This window comes from Squalius cephalus (genome assembly GCF_949319135.1).
Source record: "Squalius cephalus genome assembly, chromosome: 9".
In the NCBI taxonomy this organism is placed as follows: Eukaryota; Metazoa; Chordata; class Actinopteri; order Cypriniformes; family Leuciscidae; genus Squalius; species Squalius cephalus.
Genome location: NC_137130.1, coordinates 8,868,018 through 8,892,957, shown reverse-complemented (window position 1 = coordinate 8,892,957; position 24,940 = coordinate 8,868,018). Strand labels below are relative to the sequence as shown.

General features: G+C 38.2%; 1 protein-coding gene across 20 annotated transcripts in view; it reads right to left on the bottom strand.

The window, feature by feature from the left end:
• Positions 1 to 14,283, bottom strand: part of obsl1b (obscurin like cytoskeletal adaptor 1b) — a 31,636-nt gene extending 17,353 nt beyond the window's left edge. For 3 of the 20 annotated variants that reach the window (XM_079880932.1, XM_079880946.1, XM_079880951.1), the window contains exons 1-19: positions 13,925 to 14,283; positions 10,339 to 11,458; positions 8,649 to 8,918; positions 8,287 to 8,547; positions 7,873 to 8,178; positions 7,536 to 7,802; positions 7,164 to 7,439; positions 6,769 to 7,044; positions 6,322 to 6,597; positions 5,743 to 6,018; positions 5,162 to 5,437; positions 4,609 to 4,947; positions 4,439 to 4,513; positions 3,383 to 3,817; positions 2,676 to 2,939; positions 2,291 to 2,521; positions 1,825 to 2,100; positions 755 to 1,030; positions 218 to 493 (exon numbers count right to left, since the gene is read on the bottom strand). In XM_079880932.1, coding sequence (XP_079737058.1) covers positions 218 to 493; positions 755 to 1,030; positions 1,825 to 2,100; positions 2,291 to 2,521; positions 2,676 to 2,939; positions 3,383 to 3,817; positions 4,439 to 4,513; positions 4,609 to 4,947; positions 5,162 to 5,437; positions 5,743 to 6,018; positions 6,322 to 6,597; positions 6,769 to 7,044; positions 7,164 to 7,439; positions 7,536 to 7,802; positions 7,873 to 8,178; positions 8,287 to 8,547; positions 8,649 to 8,918; positions 10,339 to 11,353 — 5,671 coding nt within the window. In that variant the 5' untranslated portion in view covers positions 11,354 to 11,458; positions 13,925 to 14,283. The remainder of the gene's footprint in view (positions 1 to 217; positions 494 to 754; positions 1,031 to 1,824; positions 2,101 to 2,290; positions 2,522 to 2,675; positions 2,940 to 3,382; positions 3,818 to 4,438; positions 4,514 to 4,608; positions 4,948 to 5,161; positions 5,438 to 5,742; positions 6,019 to 6,321; positions 6,598 to 6,768; positions 7,045 to 7,163; positions 7,440 to 7,535; positions 7,803 to 7,872; positions 8,179 to 8,286; positions 8,548 to 8,648; positions 8,919 to 10,338; positions 11,459 to 13,924) is intronic. The other 17 variants (XM_079880945.1, XM_079880948.1, XM_079880943.1 and 14 more) reach the window with 16 other exon arrangements.
• Positions 14,284 to 24,940: the final 10,657 nt, after the last annotated feature.

The following is a 24,940-nucleotide window of genomic DNA, read 5'->3' as shown; positions in this document are numbered from 1 at the left end:
GCCAGTCTTAACCTACAGATGTGTTAGTCACATGATTTGCCCAGTTATCAAGAAGTGAGAGAAGCAGAGTTTAAATGGAGGGGAAAAGATGTTACAGGAGATATATTTTTTTCCACAGGGAGTGATTAGAAATTTAAAGGAATATATATATATATATATACATAGGGCATACACAGCATTTAATAGTTAATTTGTGTGGTAGTGTTGTGAAAATCACCTTGAACGTCCACCATGAATGATACGGTATCACCTGGAACATGACAGGTGTAGTTTCCAGTATCAGACAGTTTTGCTGATTGAACAGTTAGTTTCCTCATATTTCCATCTGTTTGGAAATTTAGCCCAGGGTTTAGGGCCAGCTCTTTACCATCTTTACACCAGAGCACCTGAGCGGTAGCGTCTGATAGCTCACATTTCAGAACGATTGGTGAGTCTACTTCGGTGGACTTGTTCTTCTCCACTTCTGAAATTGGAATGAACTTCAGTGATGGAGCTACAGTGTTGTCAGTGGCATAGAGAAAGAACTGTATGATTTAGTGGAAAATTACTGGCTATTATGTTGGTTTTCTTCTATTTATAAATTCATGTGCTTGAGTGATCAGTTAACATGTCAAGCTACTTTTGAGGGATAAAGGACAAAATATTTGCCTTTTGCCTCTGAATAACCACTATACATGGTTAAATGAAGGAGATTGCTTGACTTGATTTACACACATTTCATGTGGTGTCTTCATGATAGAAAGCATCAAATCACCTTGGATTTCCACATGGAATGTGATGAGGTCATTATTTGTCTTGCAGCTGTATGTTCCGCTATGACATAATTCAGCAGTTTGCACAGAGAGTGTTCTCATTGCTTCCTCATTCACAGTGACAATACCATCTTGAGGAAGCACCTCATTCCCATCTTTGTACCACCAGACTTGCGCATCAGGGTCTGAGACTTCGCATTGCAGTTTAAAGGGTCTTCCTGACTCAATGCATTTGGTCCGTTGAGCCTCAGGGACACTGGAGAACGTCACTGGAAGAGCTACAGACAATTTTGTACAGACACATTTACTTTTATATTGTTTGTTTTCTTTTTATAAAACATACATTTCATTTTATATTTATAGTTTTTCTCAACTTGATTCTCAAGAATGAGCCAAAATATTGACAATCATTCAGCGTTTTATGAAAGAGTCTGTTTGGCATGAACATGACTTTAAGAATATGCTGACTATTAACTGTAATGATCAATAAAATGAAAATACAAAGCAGACATTCTCAAACATCAAAATATAAGATGAAAGATTAGTAGCGCAAGAGTAAAGGACAACATGGAAAGTAACAGATATTTAACAACAAAGACAAAACATGGGAAACAAACATTAAAGACAAACATACTGAAAACATTTTTTTTTTTTTTTACCAATGTATCAGGCCTTTGCACATTTGTTAGTGATTCTGTAATTTCCTCAGTATACCATATATTTAGTAGAATGTATTATTAGTAGTAATAGTAGTAATATATCAAAAGGATCATTTCTAAATTGATATCTGAAGGAGGCAATTACAGTAAAAGTTTCTTTAAACACACTTTAGACATTGGTCTTACCAATTGTTTTACTTCAATGGGAAAAAGGTCAATGGGGAAAAAGCACTATCTTGGATAAAAAGTCATTTCTTTACTGAAATGTTCATTAGCGGTGTAACATCTTACAACAACCTAGTCTGGCATTTATTTGAACAATAGTTTCTAGAAAATTAGTGACAATTGCATGATTGAAGTGGTTAGTTTGGTAATCGGATGGATTGAGCTGGCGTAGATGACTGATGAATCACCTGGTAGGTCCACTGCAAACTGTATGGTGACATCATCTGTCTCACAAGCATGTTCCCCAGAGTGAGACGGCTCGGCTGTTTTGACAACAAGAGCTCTGAAAGTCTCCTCAGATTGGGTGATAACGTCACATTGTTGGAGGTCCTCACCTTCCTTGTACCAGCACACCTCTGCCATTGTGCTTGATACCTCAGGTTGTGGAAAATTAGCAGTGACTGTTTCATCATTTGACTCGCTCCTTTCAGTCTCATGGATACTTGAAGTTTGCAAAGATGTAGCTAAGGGGTTTAATTTAATATGTTTTAATGTAAGCAGACAATTTGACCTAAGCAGGTAATATTTTAAATGAATGTTTTTATACTTTTTTATTTATTTTATTTTATTTTATTTTATTTATTTTTTTAAATAAAGCGTGAATGACTGAAACTGATTATGTAGCTGTGTGGATTTAAACTAGTTTAAAATCACCTTGGACATCCACCTTAAATATTATGTCATCATCCTTTGATTGTCCCAAGTCAGTGGCTGGAGCATTTAGTCTTCGTACACCTTCCTCCATTTCAAGAATATGTCCATTTTCATTTTCAGAGTAAAATTGTATTTTGTCCTTGTACCAATGAACTGGAGAATCACCTTCAATGGGTTGGACATCTTCAGTTTCAAATGGATGTGTAAATAATTCTTCTTTATGACCAGGTTCTTCAGTTTTGAGGGGACAAAGCAATGTGAGTATCGTATAGTGAGTTATCTATCAAGAGTGTGAATCAATTTGGGTACAGAACATTTAAGCAAAAAGCCAGACGAAGTTAGTTGCTTTTGTTCATTAATGCTGTTAAACATAGCTTTAAATCACCTTTCAGTTCCTCTTGATAAGCAAATTCATCCTTGGTAACAGTCTCATGTGCTTCTTGCAGACATATATTTGATGACTGGATGATGAGCTCTTTCTGTGTTGTAGGTTTATTGAATATCACCGTTGCTTCATCTTGTTGGCAGGATATAGGTTTTTCTTGAGTTGTGTGTTCAGAGCTCTCAGTTAGCAGTACACTGGAACAGTCTGCATCAATTGGCAAGTGCTCATCCATTCCACAAATTGGTGTGGTATTTGTCCTCGAGGCTAGGGATATTTCAAGTTATATGAAAAGAGACATGTATTACAATTGTGACACATTACATTGAATATTTTAAGTCAACTAAGCTAAACTGCACTTATGTATTCATAGCCTTACATGTTATAGGTTACAGGCCTTATATGTTTGTAGTGTTTTTCATATGTCAAAATGTTTTTCTCTTTCTGCTAGAAGTTAAATTCAAGATGATACTGTTACATTTTTTAGTGAGATGATCTTTGTTAGATAAATATTTGGTGATAGAGTTTTACTGGTGAATAATAATGAAATGCAGCTACATTATAGAACAGGGCTGTTTTTGTTTCTAAATTCAGTAAATGGATCCAAATAGACGATTGACGTTAAATGGTTGTTAGGTGGTAAATGTAAATGGCTTATATTTTGCTCTCATCATTATTTGCAGAATGATGGAGCTAACTATTTAAATCACCTTCAACATCCACCTTAAAAGCTAAGACATCTTGATCCATATCACTCTCTTGTATTGTGATGTGATTTGAGCCTTCATCTTCGGAAATTGAAGTACTTTTCTGGTTCATTGGTTGCAACTGTGGTTGCAGCTGTTGAAGCTGAGGTTGCAGTTGTGGTTGTATCTGGGGTTGTAGCATCGGTTGTAACTGTGGTTGTAGAATTGGTTGTAGCATTGGTTGTAACTGTGGATGTAGCATTGGTTGTAACTCTGGATGTAGCATTGGTTGTAACTCTGGATGTAGCATTGGTTCTGGCTGTGGTTCCTCTTCGGTCATTCTGAAGGTTGTTGGAATGGACATTTGGGTCCCTTCTCCAGATCTTTCCGCTGTGAGTTTGTTGTTCTCATTTTCAGATCTGATCTCAGCCTCAGTTCCTGATCTTCCCAGGAACTCTTCTATAGTTGAGTGGTTTACACAAAGAAAAGTTGAAGTACTTTTCTGTCTTCATAATCAGAAAAGCTTATAAAGACGTAGTTTTATTGATTGGTTAATTTTTAAGATTATTTCAAGATTGAAAAAATGTAAGAGAGATGACCATATCACAGAGTGGTCTAAAAACAAGTCAATATTGGTTAAAACACATATTAAAAACAAAACATGATTACGCAAGAAGTCAGATCACCAACTTTCATTCACTCAACCATTCATTCTGTATTCAGTTCTCTATAATTCAGTCAACACAGTATTGATGATGATTCTGAATGGCACATGAACAAGATGACTTAAGCAAATGTAGACAGTGTACAGTATAGGTTTAAATGAAATTTGCCTCAATGAAGAATGAAGATATGTAAGTCTATAGAATGAGTGTTAGTTTGGAAGAAGGGTTTGCAGACCAACTGGATGTTGGATAAAGACAGGATAGCATGGATTAGTTTTGGGAGCTATTTTAGGTAGGTAACCAAGATGCAGGGGACCAGCATCTCCAGGAAGAGCCATTGGATAGTTAAAACCACCCTTGTTAGTGGCACAGAGGTGCTGGGTTAAATGCTTGGGTTGAGGTAGCATTATATCACCTTTTATATCCACAGTGCACTGGACAGAGTCACCATAGGTCTCACCACTGAACACCTCATAGTGAGACAGTTCTGCTGTTAGGAAAGCCACAAAGAAAACAATAACTGACTTGCTTCAGTCATGTCAATGTGCCTTATACAGAATGGCGTACAAGTAAGTGGCAAACCACCTTGGTCCATTTCAAACTGGATGGGATCATCTGGTGTCTTTGGGCTGTTTACTTCAAAAAGAGATGTATCAGGTGAGTGGATGATTAAAGTTCCTCTAGATGCATCTGAATGAATTTCAGGATCAGATTCAGGTTCAAATTCAGATTTAGATGCAAGTTCCAATTCAGGTTTAAATTCAGCTGCAGGTTCAGATTGAGGAAGCATGACCTCCTCATCTTTGGTCTGGCTGACATATGGAGTGGGATCTGAGATCTCATAATGCAGTGCAGCAGGTTCCATTTCTTCATTGCATTTGGTCATCTCAACTTCAGGATCAGCCAAAAATCTTGGTGGTGGCACTACAGATGACCATTGATAGAGGAATGCTTTATTAAATGTGACTATTTTCAAAACGCAGAAAGACAGAACCAATTATGGCCACTGAAACCAAGGGCATGTTCAAGTAACAGTCAGAATACATTAAAAGAGAATAAAAAAGCTGCGAAGAGCACACAATTGTTAGTTGTCACACAAAAACATTAAGAAGATTAGAAGCAAATATTTGAAAATCACCTTGGTCTTGTACATTAAACTGGATGACATCGTCCGTTCTCACACAGTCGTACCATCCAGAGTTAGAGGGCTGTGCTGTCTTGACAGCCAACGTCCTCCTGGTACTCTCCAATTTGATATGAGGCTGACTTTTTGAGACGAGCTCTACACCATCCTTGTAACAACACACCTTGGCATTTGGATCTGAGATCTCACCGTGCATATCAGTTGAGTAGTCTGCTTCAACCAGCTGGTTCTTCACAGTGTCTGGTAATGTTGAGAACATCACCGGTGGGTCTAAAGGTGATCCATTGCATTATTAAAGAATATACAGAATTAATATCCTTTATTAAAAAGTTATCTAGACTGCCTAATCTGTGAATTCTCAGACCATCTGCCAAGTAGCAAGTTAAATAAAGTAATGCAAAACATGTAACATCTGTCTCAAATCACTGCCCATAAGTTGGATGCATGTGAGAGGCATGTCCATAACAGCGATGCTAAGAGATGCAGACAACAAAAAAAGCTTGAATTTTTAGTGTGCATCTAGTTTTGCAAATGTGTTACTGGATGTACAAGTTTCTCAAAAAGTCACAAATCACCTTTGATATCCACAGTGAACTGGACAGAGTCATCAGATGTTTCACAGCGGTACAATCCAGAATGACTAGGTACAGCTGGATTGACTACCAGTGTCCTTGCATCTCCCTCTGACTGAATATCCAAACCAGTCTCTGGCTGAAGCTGTGTATTGTTGTGGAACCAGCAGACAGGGACTGTAGGATCTGAGACCTTACAGTGGAGTTCAAAGTGGCCACCAGCTTCAGTGCATATATTCTTCTCAGCTTCCGGAACAGCTGAGAATCTCACTGGTTCAGCTACAGATGATGGTTTGTATCAGAATCATCAAGAATTATAAGAAATTACCCAGATTAAAGGACCTATTGCTTTAAGATAACATGTACTGTAACAACTGAGTATACAAGAACATCATGACTGAAAAGATGATCCAAAATTGTAAAACTAAAGCAGAAAAAAAGGAGACAGAGGTAATGTACAACATAAAATCTTTGAAACATTTCTAAAGAATGTGACAAAAGCGCAACACAGAAAGCAGTGATTGTTAGTGGCATAATTGCAAGAAGACATCGAGTTAATTTGTAAGTCAGGAATAAAATCACCTCTTATCTCCACATGAAACTTGATGACATCATCCTTTGTTGTGCAGCTGTACACACCGGCATGAGATGGGTGTGCTGACTGAATACTGAGTGTTCTCATGCAGTCATCTGATTTGATGTCTACTCCAGATTCTACAAGGAGCTGATCCCCATCTTTGTACCACTGGACCTGTGCAGTAGAGTCTGAAATCTCGCACTGCAGAATAATGGGGCAGCCTGCTTCAATGCACTTTCTCCGCTTAACCTCTGGGACAGCTGAGAACCTCACAGGTGGGGCTATGGATATTTTAGAGTTTTTTAAGTCCCACTTTATGATTTTAATAGTCATTTTTTATATTTAATTTGAAATATATTTTAACTTAATCAACATTGCCATTGTCTTGCCATTTGTTAGTTGTCTGGCAAAATGAAAATGTAACTTAATTCACTTGTAAAAATATAAATCACCTTTAACATCCACATTGAAGAGGACAGCATCACCCCTTGTCTTGCAGCTATACACCCCTGAGTGGTAAAATTCAGCTGATTGGACAAACAGTTCCCTCTTTGTGCCCTCGGATTTGAAGTCTAGTCCACTTTGTGGCAGTAGTTTCGCACCATCTTTGTACCAGGAGACCTGGGCGAGTGGATCTGAGAGCTCACATTGCAGTGCTATTGTTGAGCCTGCTTCAATGGATTTGTTCCTCTCACCCTCCGGAAGAACTGAGAACCTCACTGGTGGGGCTATATGTGTTTTCATTCAGTAGTATTTAGTAAACTTTAGAGACTTGCAAGTGCAAGATTCTTTTATTGGACATATTCATTTGATTTTGAAAGGAGAACTAAGAACAAAAATTACTCACCCTCAACCTCCACATTAAACCTGATGACGTCATCAATAGCGTCGCAGCTGTACACTCCTGAGTGGGAAAAATCCGCTGATTGAATGACAATCCTCCTCATTGTTCCTTCTGATTGGATATGCAGACCTTCCATTGATTTAAGTTCAACACCATTCTTATACCAACGAACTGGAGCCTCAGGGTCTGACAGCTCACAGTAGAGTACTATAGGGTTGCCAACCTCCACAAATTTGTTTCGATCCATTTCAGAAAGTGGAGTGAATTTTACCAGTGGAGCTGATTAAGAGGAATATAAAAGCCAGTACAACACAACAATTGTTAATATCCTCATAAATATATCTCAATGCAAGGAAATCAAAGTTAAGTGTTCACCTTGTATATACAAAGCAGCAGAATCTCGAATTCCGTAAGCAATGAAGGTGATCTCTGCTCCATTGTCTGTGTCTCGTACCCCACGAATGCGTAGGGACTGGTGTGTACGTGAACGTCTTATTGAGAAACGGTCATCGTCTTGAAGCTGATTTCCATTTAGAAACCAAGTGCCTATGACTGAGGCAGATAGCTCAATGGTAAAACAGGCATCCTGGCCCTCTGGTACTAAAGCATCTTGTAGAGGTGCTTGGATTCTGGCAACTGGAACTAGAAAGAATGAGATTTGTTAGTGTTTTCTTTATATGTATGCAATGGACAGCCTTATAAAGGAGCTTACCAAGGTGAACTGCTCGAGGGAACTCTACATTTCCACTCCTTCCATATTTGTTGACACTGCATATCCGAAATCTGTAGTCTGCCTCGCATGGAACACTGTCGCCTAGAATCTCCACTGAGGTTGCAGAGTCTGTAGTCAAACATTGCAGCCACTCTTGTGAGCCAACCTCTTGTCTCTCAATTATGTACCCTGAGGGTGGATTCTTTCGAGAGTCTTGTGCTGGAAACCAGGAAAGAAGAGCTGCATTCGCTCGTTCTGTGTTTATCTGTACCCCAATTGGACAGCTTGGTGGACAGTGCCTTGCCGCTGAAATTAGCACAAAAGAAGAAGAGGTTTGTTAAAAAAACAATAATACATTTGGACATTCTGGAATACAAGTGTTTACAATAATTCCAAAAAAAAAAGTTGTCATACCTTTCACCCGTAGCTGAGATGAAGTTTTTGATCTACCCACATAGAACATGACCAGACCAGAGTCTTGTGGTGTGGTGTTTACAAAGACCAAAATGTGTGTCCTTCCAAAAGATTTTAGAATGGTCTGATGGGTCTCCCTTAGCTCTGTTCCATCTTTGTACCAATGAATGTCCATTTCCTCGTCCTCCACCTCCACACAGAAGGCTGCATTTTCCCCCTCCAGGACATCAACTTTTCGTGGCAGCTTTCTTACTATAGTGCCTTAAAGAGAGTCACTTAAGTTATACAACTGCAAATGCTCATCAGATGAATTTGTTTTCCCAGACAGATGATGGCAAATAAATATAACTTTTTTGTTTTACCTTTGACTGCTACCTCTGCAATGCTTCTACCCCCATCAGCCATCTCGCATAGATAAATCCCATCGTCATCAACTCCAATATCACGAATTGTCAGTCGACGCTTTGTCCCCCACTCTTCCATCCCATATTTGGCTCCAGGCTGTAGTCGTCTGTCTTCTAAGTACCATGTGATTGGAACAGAGTCCTCAGGAACTTCACACTCAAGAACAGCCAAGTCTCTCTCCCATACTTGCAAGTCATTGAGTGGCTGTTTAAATCGAACAGGGGGCTCTGTTACAAGAAGGAAAGGACCCAAAAAGGAGAGTTTTACAAGTTTTCTTTATGTCAGTAATGGATAGATCTGCATTCCCTCAGAGATACATTGCATACAATACCTACCCCACTGACAATAACCAGTACATGTAGTGTTTTGGATGCTGATATGCTGGTGTCCCCAGCATGCTTTTTAACAAGCTTATCCAGCAAGACTTCCTTGATAGAACAGCTTCACCAGACAAACCATGCTGGTCGAAAAGTTTTTCTGGTGAACTGCATGTTAACCTTTTATAACAACACCAGCATACACTAGCCTCAATCAGCATGGATATTCATGCATGTGTAACCCCTCCGATTCTACTAGCACCGCTCTGAGCGGGATTCAAACGGGTGTTTCCTTACTAGCTGGCTTCTGTTACACATGGAAATTCAAAGTAATCTAGCTGATACTGCTTTTTTTGTCCAGTAGTGGCTTTGAGATAATCTGTAATCAGTAATGATGTTGCTTTTGTATTATTATACTATTATATTTTGGAAAGTACTGTTTGTACTGTATTTTTGGCTATTTTTTCACTTTAAAATATAAAAAAAATTCTTGAAACACAAATTTATTTGAGAATCAACCCTGCTTAAAGATTTTTAGACTAGTTTTCAGAGAATGTATCTTTAATAGGAGGGTATTTGTTGGTGTTCAATGGTTTTTAAGTATAAACAAGTTTTTTTAAAATCTGCCAGTGCAGTAAGGCTCCATTTCAAGAAAACATTTATGAAAACCTATTTAAAAAGTCCTAAGATTTTAACAGTATTGCTAAATTAAATGAAAATCCCATTAAGTTATTTTTTGCAGTCTACTGTATCTAGCTTTTTTTTAGGTTATATCTTGACACCACATCCTTGACATTATTGATGTATTTTTTTGTCTTGTTCGTGCTTGCTTTAGTAGTCATACCTTCAATTTAGCCTTGGTGACTCGAAACCCTTTTGAGCTTTATGGTGTTGCCTGGCTCTGATACAATATAGTCATGCAAAGCAATCAATTTTGACTGTTTGATGGTCCATGTGAGAAATATGAGCTTGCCTCCAGAGATTTCTATCACATGTGTGGGCCTCAGGCCTTTCAAAGCTTAAGTGATTTTGCAGATATAGGACTGGATGGAATCTATTTCATGTTAATGAGTTTGGCCTGGTCAGGTAATTTTAAAGCTCCCTTGATGCATTTCCTACAACTGAATCATCATAAAATGTACTGTTGATTAAGGAACCAAATGCTTGACACAACAGTTGGCAACTGGCTTATTAATTGTACAGGCCATTTAAAGTGTATGCCAAACTAATATATACTGTATAATGTTATAGATCAGGTGGTAAAACCATAAAATTGTATTGAATTTGTATTGTACTGTATTTATCGTATTCCAAATGAGGTGACTCTTACCTTTGACAATAAGGTGTACAGCACTCAGGGTTTGGCCTGCAGTGTTTGAAGCAGAACAGACATAAACTCCATTGTCCTGTTGTTTGCAGTAGAGAACTTTAAGTGTGAAGTAACCCTCTCTGTCTTCATACAGGAGATACCGTCTCCCAGACAAGATAAGTCTCCCATCTTTCCTCCATAATATTTCTGGTTTTGGCTTCCCAGTTACATAGCAACGAAACTTTGCATGTTTCCCTTCTGTCACTGCAAACATTTTCACTTTGGCTGAGTTTGGTAGTGGGTCATTTTTCAGCCTTGTTGCAACTTGCCTACCACTTCTCTGTTTTCCCTGATGTGCTTTCCAGTGGCCATTAGTGTATCCATTACGGTTCCCTTCATCTTCGTGTCCTGGTCCTGCATCCACCAACAGCACAGCCCCTGCCAGACTCTCTCCAAATTCATTCCTGGCCTTACACGTGTACACCCCTCCGTCTGGTGCTCTTGTTTTGAAAATCTTTAGCTGGAACCACCCTCCATCCTGATAGCTGATGGTGAAATGTGTGCTCTCAAAAATCTCATTCAACTTCTTGCCATCCTTCTCCCACATCACTTCTGGTCGAGGGTTTCCCCATAGCTTACAGGAGAACATTGCATCCTCTCCTCGTCCAACCCTAGTCGAAAGGGGCTTGATGAGGAAGCGCGGCTTGTTTTCCTCCCGAAATTCCATCTCCTGTGCTTCGCCTTCTACTTTCAAAGTGGCTGCTGCGTACGTCTCTCCAATGCAGTTCTTGGCCTTACAGATGTATTGTCCACTGTCCTCCATTGTCACAGAAGTTATGATAAGGTTGTAGACATTGCCATCCTCAAACACCCGGTATCTGCCCTCTGGGTGAATCTTCTCATTGTTTCTCTCCCATATAACTGCTGGTCTGGGATCCCCACTGATCTGGCATTTCAGAACTGCATCTGTGCCACTCTGTACAACCACAGGACGAGGGTAGGCCAGGAACCGTGGCGCTCCACCAAACACATCCATCCCTGCTCACTTGCCAACCTCCACTCAGAGGGACAGGCTACAGGCATTCAGTCTCTTTATTACTCTAAAAGAATTTTGTTGTCCAGCCGTTTATCAAGAAAGACTCTAAATCATAACACACACAAAAATACACTTAATATATGATATGCCATTTCATACATGTATATAATACTGCATGTAAATACCAGGGTTGTGCACCGTTCAAAATTTGAATTGAGGTAGCAAACTGTATTGCATTTGAATATAATGAAGAGCAATTATAATGAATTTGTAACTTGTTTGAAATTTTTGTAAAGACTATTTTAAAAGCATTCAAATTTGAAGTTTATAGGCCTTAGACATGTAGATGTAGTTAGATGTAGTCAATTCTTTACTTTTAAATTCCACTAAACCCTGGTAAATACAGTCTTATCGAATAACAACAGTCTAGAGGCCACCAATACCCAAATAGTCAGTCAAACAGGAAATCATTTAATGTAATTAATTTAGTAAATCTGCAGAACTTGTATTTCAGCAATTTACATGTTAGTTTGTTCATTGTATAATGCTGCCATAATCTGCACCTGGGAAGCTTTGTATCTCTAAATCAAACTTAGCTTTACTGTGTTAAGCTCTGTTGTATATAACAAATTCATTTTATTGAAATAGAATTAATTTTACTGCTCTGTTTTACTGCAGAGTTGCTTCTTGCCATCGTGATCGTGGACACACCTCTTCCAATGTCAGCTCATTACAGGTAAATATAAGTTGTTTGGTATTATATAAAGGTCATAATTATTATATTTTTAAAGCAAAATTACAATTGCCATCTGACATTTGACTTTTTGCCATCATTTACAAAAGTAATATAGTTCACTGTTGGTTAAAACTTTCAACAAGGAACACCTGACTTGGCCTGTCATAGCAACAATTGTCTCTTAAAAGTATTTTTTTTCTCTCATATCTTCTTGGAAAAAGAGAAAAATTAATAACCAAACTTTTCATGTCCCAATAATTTTGGAAGACTGCATTAGCTGTTTCTCAAATCTTCAACAATCCACTGAAGTATACAGACTGATTAAAAATGAATTGTTGAGTTTGGGTGTTGGTATGTGCACTAGTGCGATTTGATAGTGTGGGCTCTCCCCAGAGAGCAAGGATACTATTACACTAGAGTACTTGATGCCCAGAACTTTCTTAGAAATTATGCCTTGTGTGAGAAGAGCGCTAGAGGTGTACTGTCTTTTGGCCCTATTGCAACAGCGGCCACAACACATAACTAACACAGCTGGTGCTGTATTTCAATGGGAAAGTGCTTTATATAGTCTGCCCTAAATAAAGACCTGTGAGAGGGCATGTGTCAGGTATCACAAAGCACACCACAGAACATGCGTGCACATACAACACAGGTCTCACACACTCAAGCAGGACACACCCCATGGGGACCTCTCAGTCAAAATATGCTATGCCTCTCACGCCCCTTTTAGCAAATGCAGTTACGAATTTAGCTGTTAAATGTCATTGTCAAAATTAGTTTGTTTGTCATTCGTTTCAGGAAAGAAACACTTGCTCTGTACTAATAAGTGATATCTTCCTCTGAAAATATCTGCTGCATATGAAGTAATCCAGATCATGTTGGTTTAATATGCCCTCATGATTGATTTTTTTTTAATGTGTTGCTTCTCAGTTTCAATCATGCTGCAAGTTTGGCCTCTGGGGTGTACAGGGAGATGTTTATTCGCTAGGACTGGTTTATCTGTTTTAGGATGGCATAGCGCATGAATCGCTTGTCTTGGGAATCTATGACGCACAACTAACTTCAGGAAAACGATCTGGTTATAAGTATCCTCCTCAGAACCTTAAACATCTGCTAGTTATTCATCATGCTACACATATAAGTCTGCTACGCTACAAACAAGACAACAAAACATGATATATGTAACACATAAACTACTGGTAACACTTTATTTTGATGGTCCCTTTTGAACATTATGTTGACTATAAGTAACATTGCACGCCAGCTAACTCCCATTAGAGTATTAGTCTGCTTCATTTCTGATAACACTTTATTGTGATGGTCCTCCAACAGACATTCTACTGACTATAAGTAACTTTGCAACTACATATCAACTTATTCTAACCCTACCAGTCTACCAATACTTTAGTAACACTCCAATGAGAGTTAGTACACATGTAGGTGCAACATTACTTATAGTCAACAGAATGTGTTAAAGGGACCATCAAAATAAAGTGAAACCAAACTACCTTATAAGAATCTCCCTACAATTGAAGAGCTTTAAACACTAATTCTATTAGTATACTGCATACTGTATATTTTCTTAAGAAAACAGGTGTTCAGATGTTCCACAATGTAATCAACATTGAAGAACACATATCAAAAAGAAAGGAAAAGCAGGTACTCTTATTATATCTCCAGCTGTTAAAGGTTTAAATGTATAACATCAACAATCTAGATCAGGAATTTCCCCTAGGACTTTAAAAGGAGATTAACCTCCTGTTTGTGCTCCTAATTTAATTAGACTGACCTTTGACCTCAGGGAAACTGCACTTTGTGACATTAACATATCCTACCTCTCTTCAGTCCTCAGAGACAAATGTCAATATACATTCCGCGGCAACCAGCTTCTCCTGCTTCACTGGCCCTCACTTCCAGCTCTAGTTTTTTTTTTTAAGGTTTTTTTTTGGTTACAGAATAATCCTTTTCCACTTCGGTAAGTTTGTTGCGGTATGTTCTCCTCATTAACATCTAGTCAGTGTCACCTGCCCATTTTGCCAAGGCTTTTAAGTGCCCCTTTTAAGAAGGTTTTAGCCTTATCAGACAGCTTTCCTTTGAACACTCCAGCAGTCCCACGATCTCTGTGGCGTTTAGTCCTGAGACACCCCTAGTGTTATTGTTCGTAGAAGACTGTTAAATGCTTTTGCAGCTGCTGCTGTCCCCTAAAAATACTGGCAGCCTCGATGACAGCAGTGAAGATAAGTCAGGCTCTCCATTCACTTGCTCGCAGTGGCTAAAGATAGGTTGGATTGCTCGTCCTGGGCAGATTGCTTGACTTACTTGAGACCTTGCAATAAAATCTAAGGAGAAGGGCAGCAGCCTTCTGACCTCCTGAAAACTTTCAGCATTTAGTAGAATGTTCAGAACCTTTTGTTTATGGTAGCAGTGTCAGCGTAGTCACCTGAAGGCATTCAGAAACCGTAGAGGATTCCTGGTAATGGTCATAATTTTATGGGATCTGTCATCAGCCTTAGTAGATATGTAGCCCTGCAAATGATTTAGACAAGTATGCCGATCACACGTACTCTGTTTAAAAACAACGACAACAACATATGATGTAAATGGCGTTGTGTCTGCTGTCAGCTGTGATCTGACACTACTGACATAGCCGATGGTGTTATTTTGAAATGCATTATGCGTTTCATTGTCAGAGAAGGTACAGCAAAGTGTCCTTAATTAAGCTCAGCAACTGTGAAATGCCTCTGCGGAAAACATCTAAAAACGAAGCGTTCAAAGCAAAGATCCAGAGGGGTGCTGCGTGCACGTGTGATAAGGCTTATGAATGTGTGAGGGTGAACACAGAGAGCAGTGACCCCTCAGCTGTTTAGAGTCTCACGTCTCACAGGCTCAATGCTGTCTCCTCTGATTTCAGCCATTGGAAGTAATCTGATCTTACCCTGAACCCTGAAACCAGCATCCTGGCAATGAAACGGTTTGTTCAAGCCACTTTGTGAAAACCTGCAGGGATTAGCGGTCCTGTTTTCGAAACTTCTAAATTCCCCTAGCTGCTAAAGAAGATATTAGCAAGTGCATCGTTTCTTTGTGTTGAACCCTGTTGCAATAAGGACTCTGCTAAAGGAATAATTGTAAAAACAACACTGAGAGTCTGTTAATATCTATGGTTTGCTGATAAAGACCCAGTGAAAGAGCAAGACGATCCCAGTTGTCTTCCGTGTCTACATGTTCGTTCGAAACCGGAAGTTTGGGTAAAAGCTAATATAGTAATATGATTTGCTGCAAGATGTAGGTGTATGAGGGGGAAAGAGTAAGACATTCTCATTCTTGAGACATGAATATGTGGTCTGTTTTCTTGGAAGAAAACATGGGTAACACTCTATTTTACAGTGTCCTAGTTACATATGTTACATTTACTTACCATAGTAATAACAGTCAATTTTGCATAATTACATTCAACTAACCCTCAACCAAATCCTACCCTAACCCTATAGTAAGTACATGTAGTTAACTCAGTACTTCAATATATAATTACACTGTAACAATGACACCTTAAAATAAAGTGTAATCAAAAAATGCATTTGCTTATAGGTGTGAGTCTGGAAATGTCAAGCCCATATTCTATACCAGCAACCACACCAACAGTGACCAAAGTCAAATAAAAAATGGCGATGTCCATGAAAGTGAAAAGTCTTATTATTATTGATATGACAAGAGTCCAATCGAATCCGTCAAATCTTCATTAACTGACAGCAGCTTTTATATCTGGAGCATTTGTGTTGCGCGTAGAACTCAACACTGATGGGTGCAGCTCCGGTGGAGGACAGTGACTGTTACCTAAAACCTTCAGATGACACACAGCTCATATATACGTTGCTGTAAGTTACATTACATAAAGCGAATCTGAAAGTGCATCTCTGGAGAGCACAAAATGGCTTGCTCCCTCCCTCTGCTGGCGGGATAACAGCTGTCATTATCCAGTTATCTTATTTTAGATGCCGTTTTTCAACAATTTTGTTGGAAACCTTTTCTTTTTACCTCATGATTCTACCAAAGTAATAAAATATGAATCTGTCTATGATGTTTCTTTCCCATAATTATCAGAGTAATCTGTTTGCTGGTTATCAAACTCAGCTGAAATTTTCACAAAGTTCTTGTGTATCTGAGTAGAGGTAGTCTAATTTAGGAAAGTGTCGTCATTGCTTTATAAGCGTCTTTCTTCTGACTGGCTCAGACATGTTGTAAGATCTTGGCTGCTTGCCTGCCAGAACTATCCAAACGTATTTCTAGCCATTTGTTTACAAAGGTGGCCACTGGTCCGACAAGTGATATCTCCTTTTCTTAGAAAACATTGGTTTATCTGTGGTAACCAAGCATATAATAGATAGAGGCACAGAGACAAAGAAATGTCAAAAAGTGTAAAACATTTCTACACACAATGTTGTAAATGGTTTAAATCTGAGCTCCCCCAAAGAGGGAATGGCAGTAAACAATTATCCATGAATACTGGGCATTAATTTACATTATTGAGCATATATATATATATATATATATATATATATATATATATATCACGTCCCGATTCGGAACCCAGCCAGACCCAGAGCAAACTTCGACCCAAACGACCGTGGAGAAGTCACGAGAGCCCCCTGCAGATCGAGCAAAACCACCGGCCGTGACGAATGAGCCAGAGCCCGAGGATAAGAGGCCATATCTTGTCATCGCCACAGAAAGTGGAGTCTCAATGTGAATCTGACTAGGGGTGTGAGTTCACGACACCAGGGATTGAGGGAACGATGGATGATGGATTTTTATGGAGACTTGTCGGTTCCCACCCTATCCCACTCGGTACCTGAATCCTTTGTGGACCATGAGAATTGTCTGGACAATATTCTGCTAGTTTGTTTGGAAGAACCGCTGTTTTTGGACTGAGAGCTTTTATTTTCATTGAATAAATGAAACTCATCGCCCCAGTCCTCGGGTGCTCTGGCTCGTGACACACACACACACACACACACACACACACACACACACACACACACACACACATATATATATACATGCACACATGTGTGTCTTTTGTGTTTTATTTTATTCCAAAATATTATTGAAGAATAAATATTTTTTAATGTGGTGTAAATGGTATTGGCTTTTAATAATCACAAAAATGTGTTAGTGTAGAAATTAAACGAATATGTGAAGTGTGTCTTTTCTAAAAGTATTGTTTGCCCCGGTATGAAATGACACAATATGCAGTGGGCTAGTTTTAATTGGTGTAAATGATCTGATTTAAGACTCTTTTTAAGTTTCATGGGCTGGAATAAGCTGAAAAACTACTGAACCTAAAGCACAGATAGTTTCCCCAGGCTTCAAATACTTTCTCAGATTGCCTCCTGAAACATGAATGGACATGAATGATGAATGTGTACGGCAGCACATCTTTAGCAGAGGATTCTCAAGGGATGTCAGAATACCAAGAAACTGTACGATTATTTGTGAAACTATGCATGTCTCTCTCATTCTTTGCACTTCTGTGTTGCAGGTGAACAGGTTTGACTTTTGCATTGTTCATCGCGGAGATCTCTTCTCTCTCTGAGAAGGTCTGTTAATGTGGTTGTTTCTTTTGCTGTCACTTCAGTTGGTTTATGCATTTCAGACAATGGTGAGTTAACAAAACATACGGCCTGTCTCCTGACGTGACAGTGTTTACCTGTGTATCACTAAGTCAGAGTGACGGAAACCTGGCGTGACCTCTCAGTTACCATAGGTGCAAAGCTATTTGTTTTTCCTACACCAACCTCACTTTTTCCTCATGATTTAAAATTGAGCCTGGCAAGTCTATTCCTATACAACCTCACTGATTTACAGCAGAGCCAAGCTATCATTTAATATTACTGCCTCTGTAAATTCTAAAATTAATCCTGTTCTTCTGCTGTGTTGAAAGAAAACAGGCAGGTGATGCATTTATATCAGACAAGTTCATGGTCCTGGCAATGGCTACGAATTAATTCACACAAGGTTTAGAATTCTGCCTAGATGCTAAAGGTCTGTAGTACACTGTCTCTACTTGCTAGTTTTTTTTTTTGTGTGTGTGTGTGTGTGTGTGTGTGTGTGTGTGTGTGTGTGTGTTTGCCAGAAAACATTTCAGCTGGAAGGTTGTCTGACTGAGCTGACTCATTACGAACTGTCTGCCTTATTTGTTTAAACATGTTCACAATTAAAGCACAGACTGTTTAATCTGAAAAAGTCTAATGCTTTAATGCACTGTGGATAAAGTAGGCCAGTTTGTTCACAAATGAAGAATTGATATTCCTGCAATTCTTTCGGCAACCACTGTGTGGTGACAAAGAATCAGAGAATCTATGCATACTTGTCAGACTTGAAGTCCTTACTTGCATACTTGCATTGACTTCTATTCTTTCATTTTATTCTAATTTCACTGTTGGTTGTTTTATAGGAGACATTGTCAAAAAAATCATTTTCTTTAAATTATCCTTAATTTCTTTATCTATCTATCTATCTATCTATCTATCTATCTGTCTTGTCTGTCTGTCTGTCTGTCTGTCTGTCTGTCTGTCTGTCCGTCCGTCCGTCCGTCCGTCCGTCCGTCTCTCTCTCTCTCTCTCTCTCTCTCTCTCTCTCTATCTATCTATCTATCTATCTGCACTGACACCATTGGATGAGAGCATTCTGCAGAGCTGTTTATAGCTGAATTGAACTAATTTCAAAATGTTGATCTTTCCACGAACTGACTTCAGCTGAACAATGACATTACTGTCTTTTTAGAGCTGCTTTACTGCAGCAGAATTGAATTCTGCTTGTATAATTGATTAATATATTCCTGTTTATCACTTTAAAGCTGCTTTGAAACAATCTGTATTGTATTTTAGGAATAATCGTTATATGAATAAATGTGACTTAACTTGACTTATTTGTTTTCAGTCTAGGTGCCAATGGCTTCCACCCTCAGATATGGAAAATGACCTCAATGGAAGGTGTCAGGAATGTTGATGGCCTTGTGAGACCTGGACAGCACTAACTACTTGCCTCCAGGCACAAGAGTTGAGGTATAGGGTGGTAGCTGAAGGTATGCTGGCCTACATGTGTGAACAAGGCATTCAGCAGGAGCACCTGGAACCAAATTATGCAGACTCCAATCAGGTACTTCCATCAAGAGCTTGATCTTTTGTCCTGTTTTCTGTTGAATGTTTTGTTGAAATCACAATAATTCTCTATTTCTCTTTTGAGTTCTAGTTTTGTGCCTCACAAGTGTTTTTCCGTTTTAGTGTTGTTGCTCACTCTGAAAATGGTTTGCGATTCTTTTCAGCCACCCATTGGCATGATATGATAAAGTGACAAGTAATAAATACTCCCAAGTAATGTCAGGTCGGCCCTCAAGTAAAAACCAGCATGACATTCAATTGCTTTGTTGCTATTACAGTGGCGTTGTGCTGAGTTGCCCTAACCAAAGTTAAATTTGTCCCAAAATCTCACTTTATATTAAACATAAAATAGGCTCTTTTTGGCTGTAAATGATCTGTGACGTTGTGCTTGCTAAATACTTGGTGTTTTTGTTAGTGACAATAGCTGAAGAGCAGGTGGTGTTATTTCTAAATTGATTAATAGCCTATAAGTCTTTATTTTCTATCATCTTTCTATATTTAATCAGAGAGAAGAACGAAACCAAGCAGGAGGTGTGATTGTGAAAGCCAACTCAAGTGTATTTTTAAATTTATATAGCACATAATTTAATAACACCTGCACAATCTTGTTCTTGAGGCACAATGTAGTTCTTGTTTCAGAATCTTTGGCATTATGTTAATACCCAAAAAGAGTCGAGTTAATGAGAGAGTTTTTGGAGACCTTTGTCATACAATAAACAGCGGGAAGCTGTATTGGTGCTTATCTCGTCTGAGCTTCTTGCAGCTACTAGATTTATACACCTTACCCAACCTGGGGCAAGAGGCCCCTCGTCCTGATTCCATAATCAGATAACAGGATTCTTTCATGCGTGACATTGCCTCACCCAAATAGCTAAAAGTGTGGCCTAGATCCATAGTTTGAGACACAAAATTCTCATGCATAAGATATAAATGTACTAAAAATGGAGAGAGAAATATTTGAAGACTAATTACACTGCTCTCTTTTCAATTCTGATTGGTCAGTATTTTAATTGATTATTTAGTGAAATTACCATTCGTTTAATGGACCACAATCCTAGTCAACTGGAAGCTGTGCTAGTCTCTCATATCACTCCGCCGTCTCTTTCTTTTCATATAATTTCAACTCATATTCGTATTTCATCTCCATTTATTCATTTATTTGGGAAGTACTTGTGTAACAAGATGAAATAATGTGCCGTAGCTTCGCATCAGGTTTATTATGCGATAATGCCTGGCTGAATGTACACCTTTCAAACGATTTAATAATTTTTTTAAAGTCTATTATTCTCAGCAAGGTTGCATTTACTTGATCAAAAATACAGTAGAACAGTAATATTGTGAAATATTATTACAATTTAAATGATCTGTTTTCTACTTTAAAATATTTAAAAAATGTATTTAATTCCTGTGATGCAAAGTTGAATTTTCAGGATCATTGCTCCAGTCTTCAGTGTCACATGATCCTTCAGAAATCATTCTAATATGCTGATTTGTTGCTCAAGAAACATTTGTTATTGTTATCAATGTTGAAAACAGTTGTGCTGCTTAATATTTTTTGTGAAAACTGATACATTTTTTCAGGATTCTTTGATGAATAGACAGTTCAGATGAACAGCGTTAATTGAAATTTACGTTGTTGCAAAAAAATATTTTCTGTCACGTTTGATCAGTTTAATTCATCTAAAATAAAATAAAAATCCTACTGACAACTTTTGAACATTCTGAACATTGACGTTGTCATAGTCCTGAGGGATTTTCTGCTAATACTACATGAATACACATATTGCTAAAAGTTATGTCGGACAAAAAAAGCAGCTTTCAAACAATTTGGCCCATTGTTCTGCGTCAAGTCCTAACTGTGGCAAAACACCACCGATCCGAATTCCTTGAGAATAAAGCAGCATACACAGATCAGTCATCAGCTCCAATGTCATATTAGTGGAATTTGAATCACTATTCTAAAAGTTAAAATATGAAATCCACTCTTGACAGAAAAAAAATCCACAACTAGCCCAGACACATTCATCTCCAAACAGAACAGTCTTTGACTGACGTTCACAAATAGAATAGATTCAAAGGGTCTATATGAAACAGAACTGCAGATTATTTCAGCACAACAGCAGCACATTATAAATCAAGAGGGAAATGATAGGAGCTTAGCTGGAGGACATGGATGAGCACAATGAAGCTTTTTTTTGAGCAAAAGAGAGACATTCAGTCAGGCAGAAATCAACTGCAATGTGGCAGTTGTTGTCTCAACAACTATTGGACAAGTGGAACAAATTATCTTAGAAGATCCTGTTTGGTCTTTGATGCACAATAGTTTGCTGTAATCGCATTTATGTCCTATTTGAGTGTGTGAAGTTCCTTTTATTTAGTCTGGAAACACATTTAGGCCTGTGTGTTGTGTAGCTCATTTAAGTTGAGATAGTTTGTTTTTTGTTGATCTCCTCTCTTGATACACGATCCTTCAACATTGAAAACCAAATTAAAGTAGTTTAGAATTTGCTTTAATGTTACCATTTTTATTGAGTTCTTCTCATAAGTTGTTTATTGTTGTAATCACACACGTGCATAAAAAGTCGAATGAAGGTAAAAGTAAAAAAGAAGTGCACTCATAATTAAATTTGGAGAATGCTTATGTAAAGGGATTATACAACATGATTTTCTTGAGACATGCCCTTAATAGAAAAATGTATTCCAGGTGTATAACCAAGATGCACACAGGTTTTTTAAAATTATTATTTTGTACTATTTTCCCATGAAGTTTGCCACTAATGCCCAGGCTGGGAAATAACTGCTTTTCTTCTCAGCTAGTGAACTGCGAAATGACTGATAATTGTGAAAAAATGTTGTCTTGGCTCTAAGTGTTTATGTGTTGTGTCTGGTGAAAGGCTAATCTAGTTGTGTATTTGTGCAATTCTGATCTTACCAGCTCCGTTGATTAGATTACTAACCTTTTGATTTATTTAAACTAAACTTACAGGCCTTTGCTCTTTGAATGTTGTTTACCTGGATTCTTCCATCTGTGAAGCAAATCTGCATTCCTTAATGTTTGCTGCCAAAAATCTGTTGTTCATTTTTTTTTTTCTTCTAGATCTAAAGTCATTCCTGAAATCAAAATTAGTCTACTAACATGTTCCTGACGTAGAAAGCATTTTTTTTCTATTTACAGAAAACACACTATGAAATCCAGATGGTCTTGCATTTATTAAAAGAATAAAACTTTCTTCTATGGAACACAAATGGTGAAAATGTTGAGACTGTCCTGGCTGCTCTTTTCCATATGCCATATTTTCCAGCATTTCAAGGCACCGTAATATGATTTGAGAGCTGCAGTGGAGGGAATCATTTTCTGTGAATGATTACTTACATTTTGGCCTGTTTGCCACTCAAATCTATCAATAGACTTATTGTGCACATATGGAATACTTTTATTATAATTCTCTAATAATTACTTTGGAGCTTGACAGCAATGGCCCCCATTCAATGTTTGCCCAGTATCTGCCATGATGTTGTTTTCCAAATAAATAGCCTTCAAACACAATATCTGACAGTTCAAAATAGAGTGCTGAAATCAGTAGCATCTTACTTAAAGTCTTTATGTATAATGCATTATAATGCATTAACTATGCCTTGTAATGAACCCTATAATGCTTTGTATGATCCCATGAATAATCATAACCACAGTTATAATACATTGTTACATCTTTATAAAGTATAATACATTAAAACTCATGACAAACAACTCATTTCAGATGTAACAAGGAATGTGCACATTTTATAATGTATTTTAACTTTGGTTACAAATATTTTTGAAATGAAATAATGCCTTAAAACGTACATTAGTACACAAACGTACACAATACCTTTATAATGCATTATACTTAAAGGCTTTAAGTAAAGTGTTACCAAAGAATAGAAAAAAATACTATAATGTGTGAGATCACAAATTCAAACTGTAACATTCAACTTTAATGCGTTCACAGTTATCTCACAACACACATATTATCATGTGCATTTTTGTCCTTTTACTATTTAAAGGAGCCATATCATGCTTTTAAATCGTTCCTTTTTACATATAAATCATACATTTGTAGTCTATATAAAGCGGAACTGCAATGCTTGGGTCTGAATTCCTCATTATTATAGCTCCACAGGCCCCTTTTCTACCCCTTTTCTGATGTGCGTCTGAGAGCAACTCGTTTTGGTGCGGTCTCTTTAAATACAATTGTGATTAATATGTGCGAGGGAGAGAGAGCAAGACATCGCCTCTTGTTTACATTTTCGCCTGGCTCCGAAGATAGAGAAAGTGCGTGTGCGCGACCTGATCTCTCTCTCTCTGCTCGTTCTTTCAGTTAAACATGCTCCCTGTCACAAGCGCGGCAGTTCATCTACATTAGACGGTGTAATGAAGCGTGTGGGTTACTACATCCAACAACCGAACATTTTAACTTACCCTCTCGTAACTTCTGCATCTTTTAGCTTGGACTACAAAATTGCAGCGAGAAATAAAAATGGCGGATTGCTCGAAGTGTTGGGCTGGAAGTCAATGTCCTTATTTGGCAGTTCCGCTGCAAATACTGTGACGTAATAGTTCACAAAACGTCATAGATAACAGAAAATCGGAACAGGTTGAAAAATAAGGCCAAAACAGAATATAAAGATATCAACGAAGCACCTGAAGAGAATAATTTCAACTTTTCTGTACTTCTAAACACTCCAAATATACAACAAAATGCATTTAAGGGCTAAAAAAGTGGATTTAGCATGATATGTCCCCTTTAAAGTGCATTTCAGTGTCCTAATTATTTCAATTAAATGTTTAAAGCAATATAGCACAGATGATAATGGTGATGAGATGCTTAAAGTTCAACATTTTCCTATGTGTATTTACATTTATCCTAATGCATTCTTTGCTTTTATAGGAATGCAAAGCTCACCAGGGCTGTGAACGTGTTTCAACAGCAGCCCACACGTTTCTGATCACAGCGTTGGCTCCAGAGGCAGTGACTGAAGTCCGCTAGCATCACACTCCTCTGCGATCCTCCCCATCCTCCGCAGTGAGAGGTTACTCATGGTGCAGAGTGCTCGTAATGAGAACATGCTGGAGATGCTTTGATGAGGTGGCCTTGTGTGTGCAAGTGGGTGTTCCTGAAGTCATAGGTGTGTGTGTGTGTGTGTGTGTGTGTGTGTGTGTGTCTGTTCCCACTTCCTCTCTTATTGACCCACTGTTCCCAAGAAAGCTGACCTGACTGGGAAAACAAAAGCTGCACTCTCATTGACCCACTTCACCCTGCTGCAATAAATCTGATTGGGTGACACTTTCTTTTACCTCACATTTGTTGTAAAGAATGTGCGCTCTGGGTTCAACTTTAAAAAAAAACAACGGAAATATTTTGTGATCACTCTAAAAGGGTCTTTGTTTGATATTATACTATCTCTAGAAGCATGTTTGCCCAAAGTGGTCATGAATGAGCATTTGCGATCGGTAAGAATCTGAAGAATTGTCATGTCGTGAGCTCATTGGACACATCTTATCTGGTTTCTGATTTTATGAGTCCATTCTAACTGACAGCATACCAGAGAGTGACAGACATATTTGAGGAGTGATTAACTTTTATGTGTGAGAAGCACTCTGCTCACAATGGACTTCACCTTATCCTTTGCATTGCACAAGTACGCCACGTAACC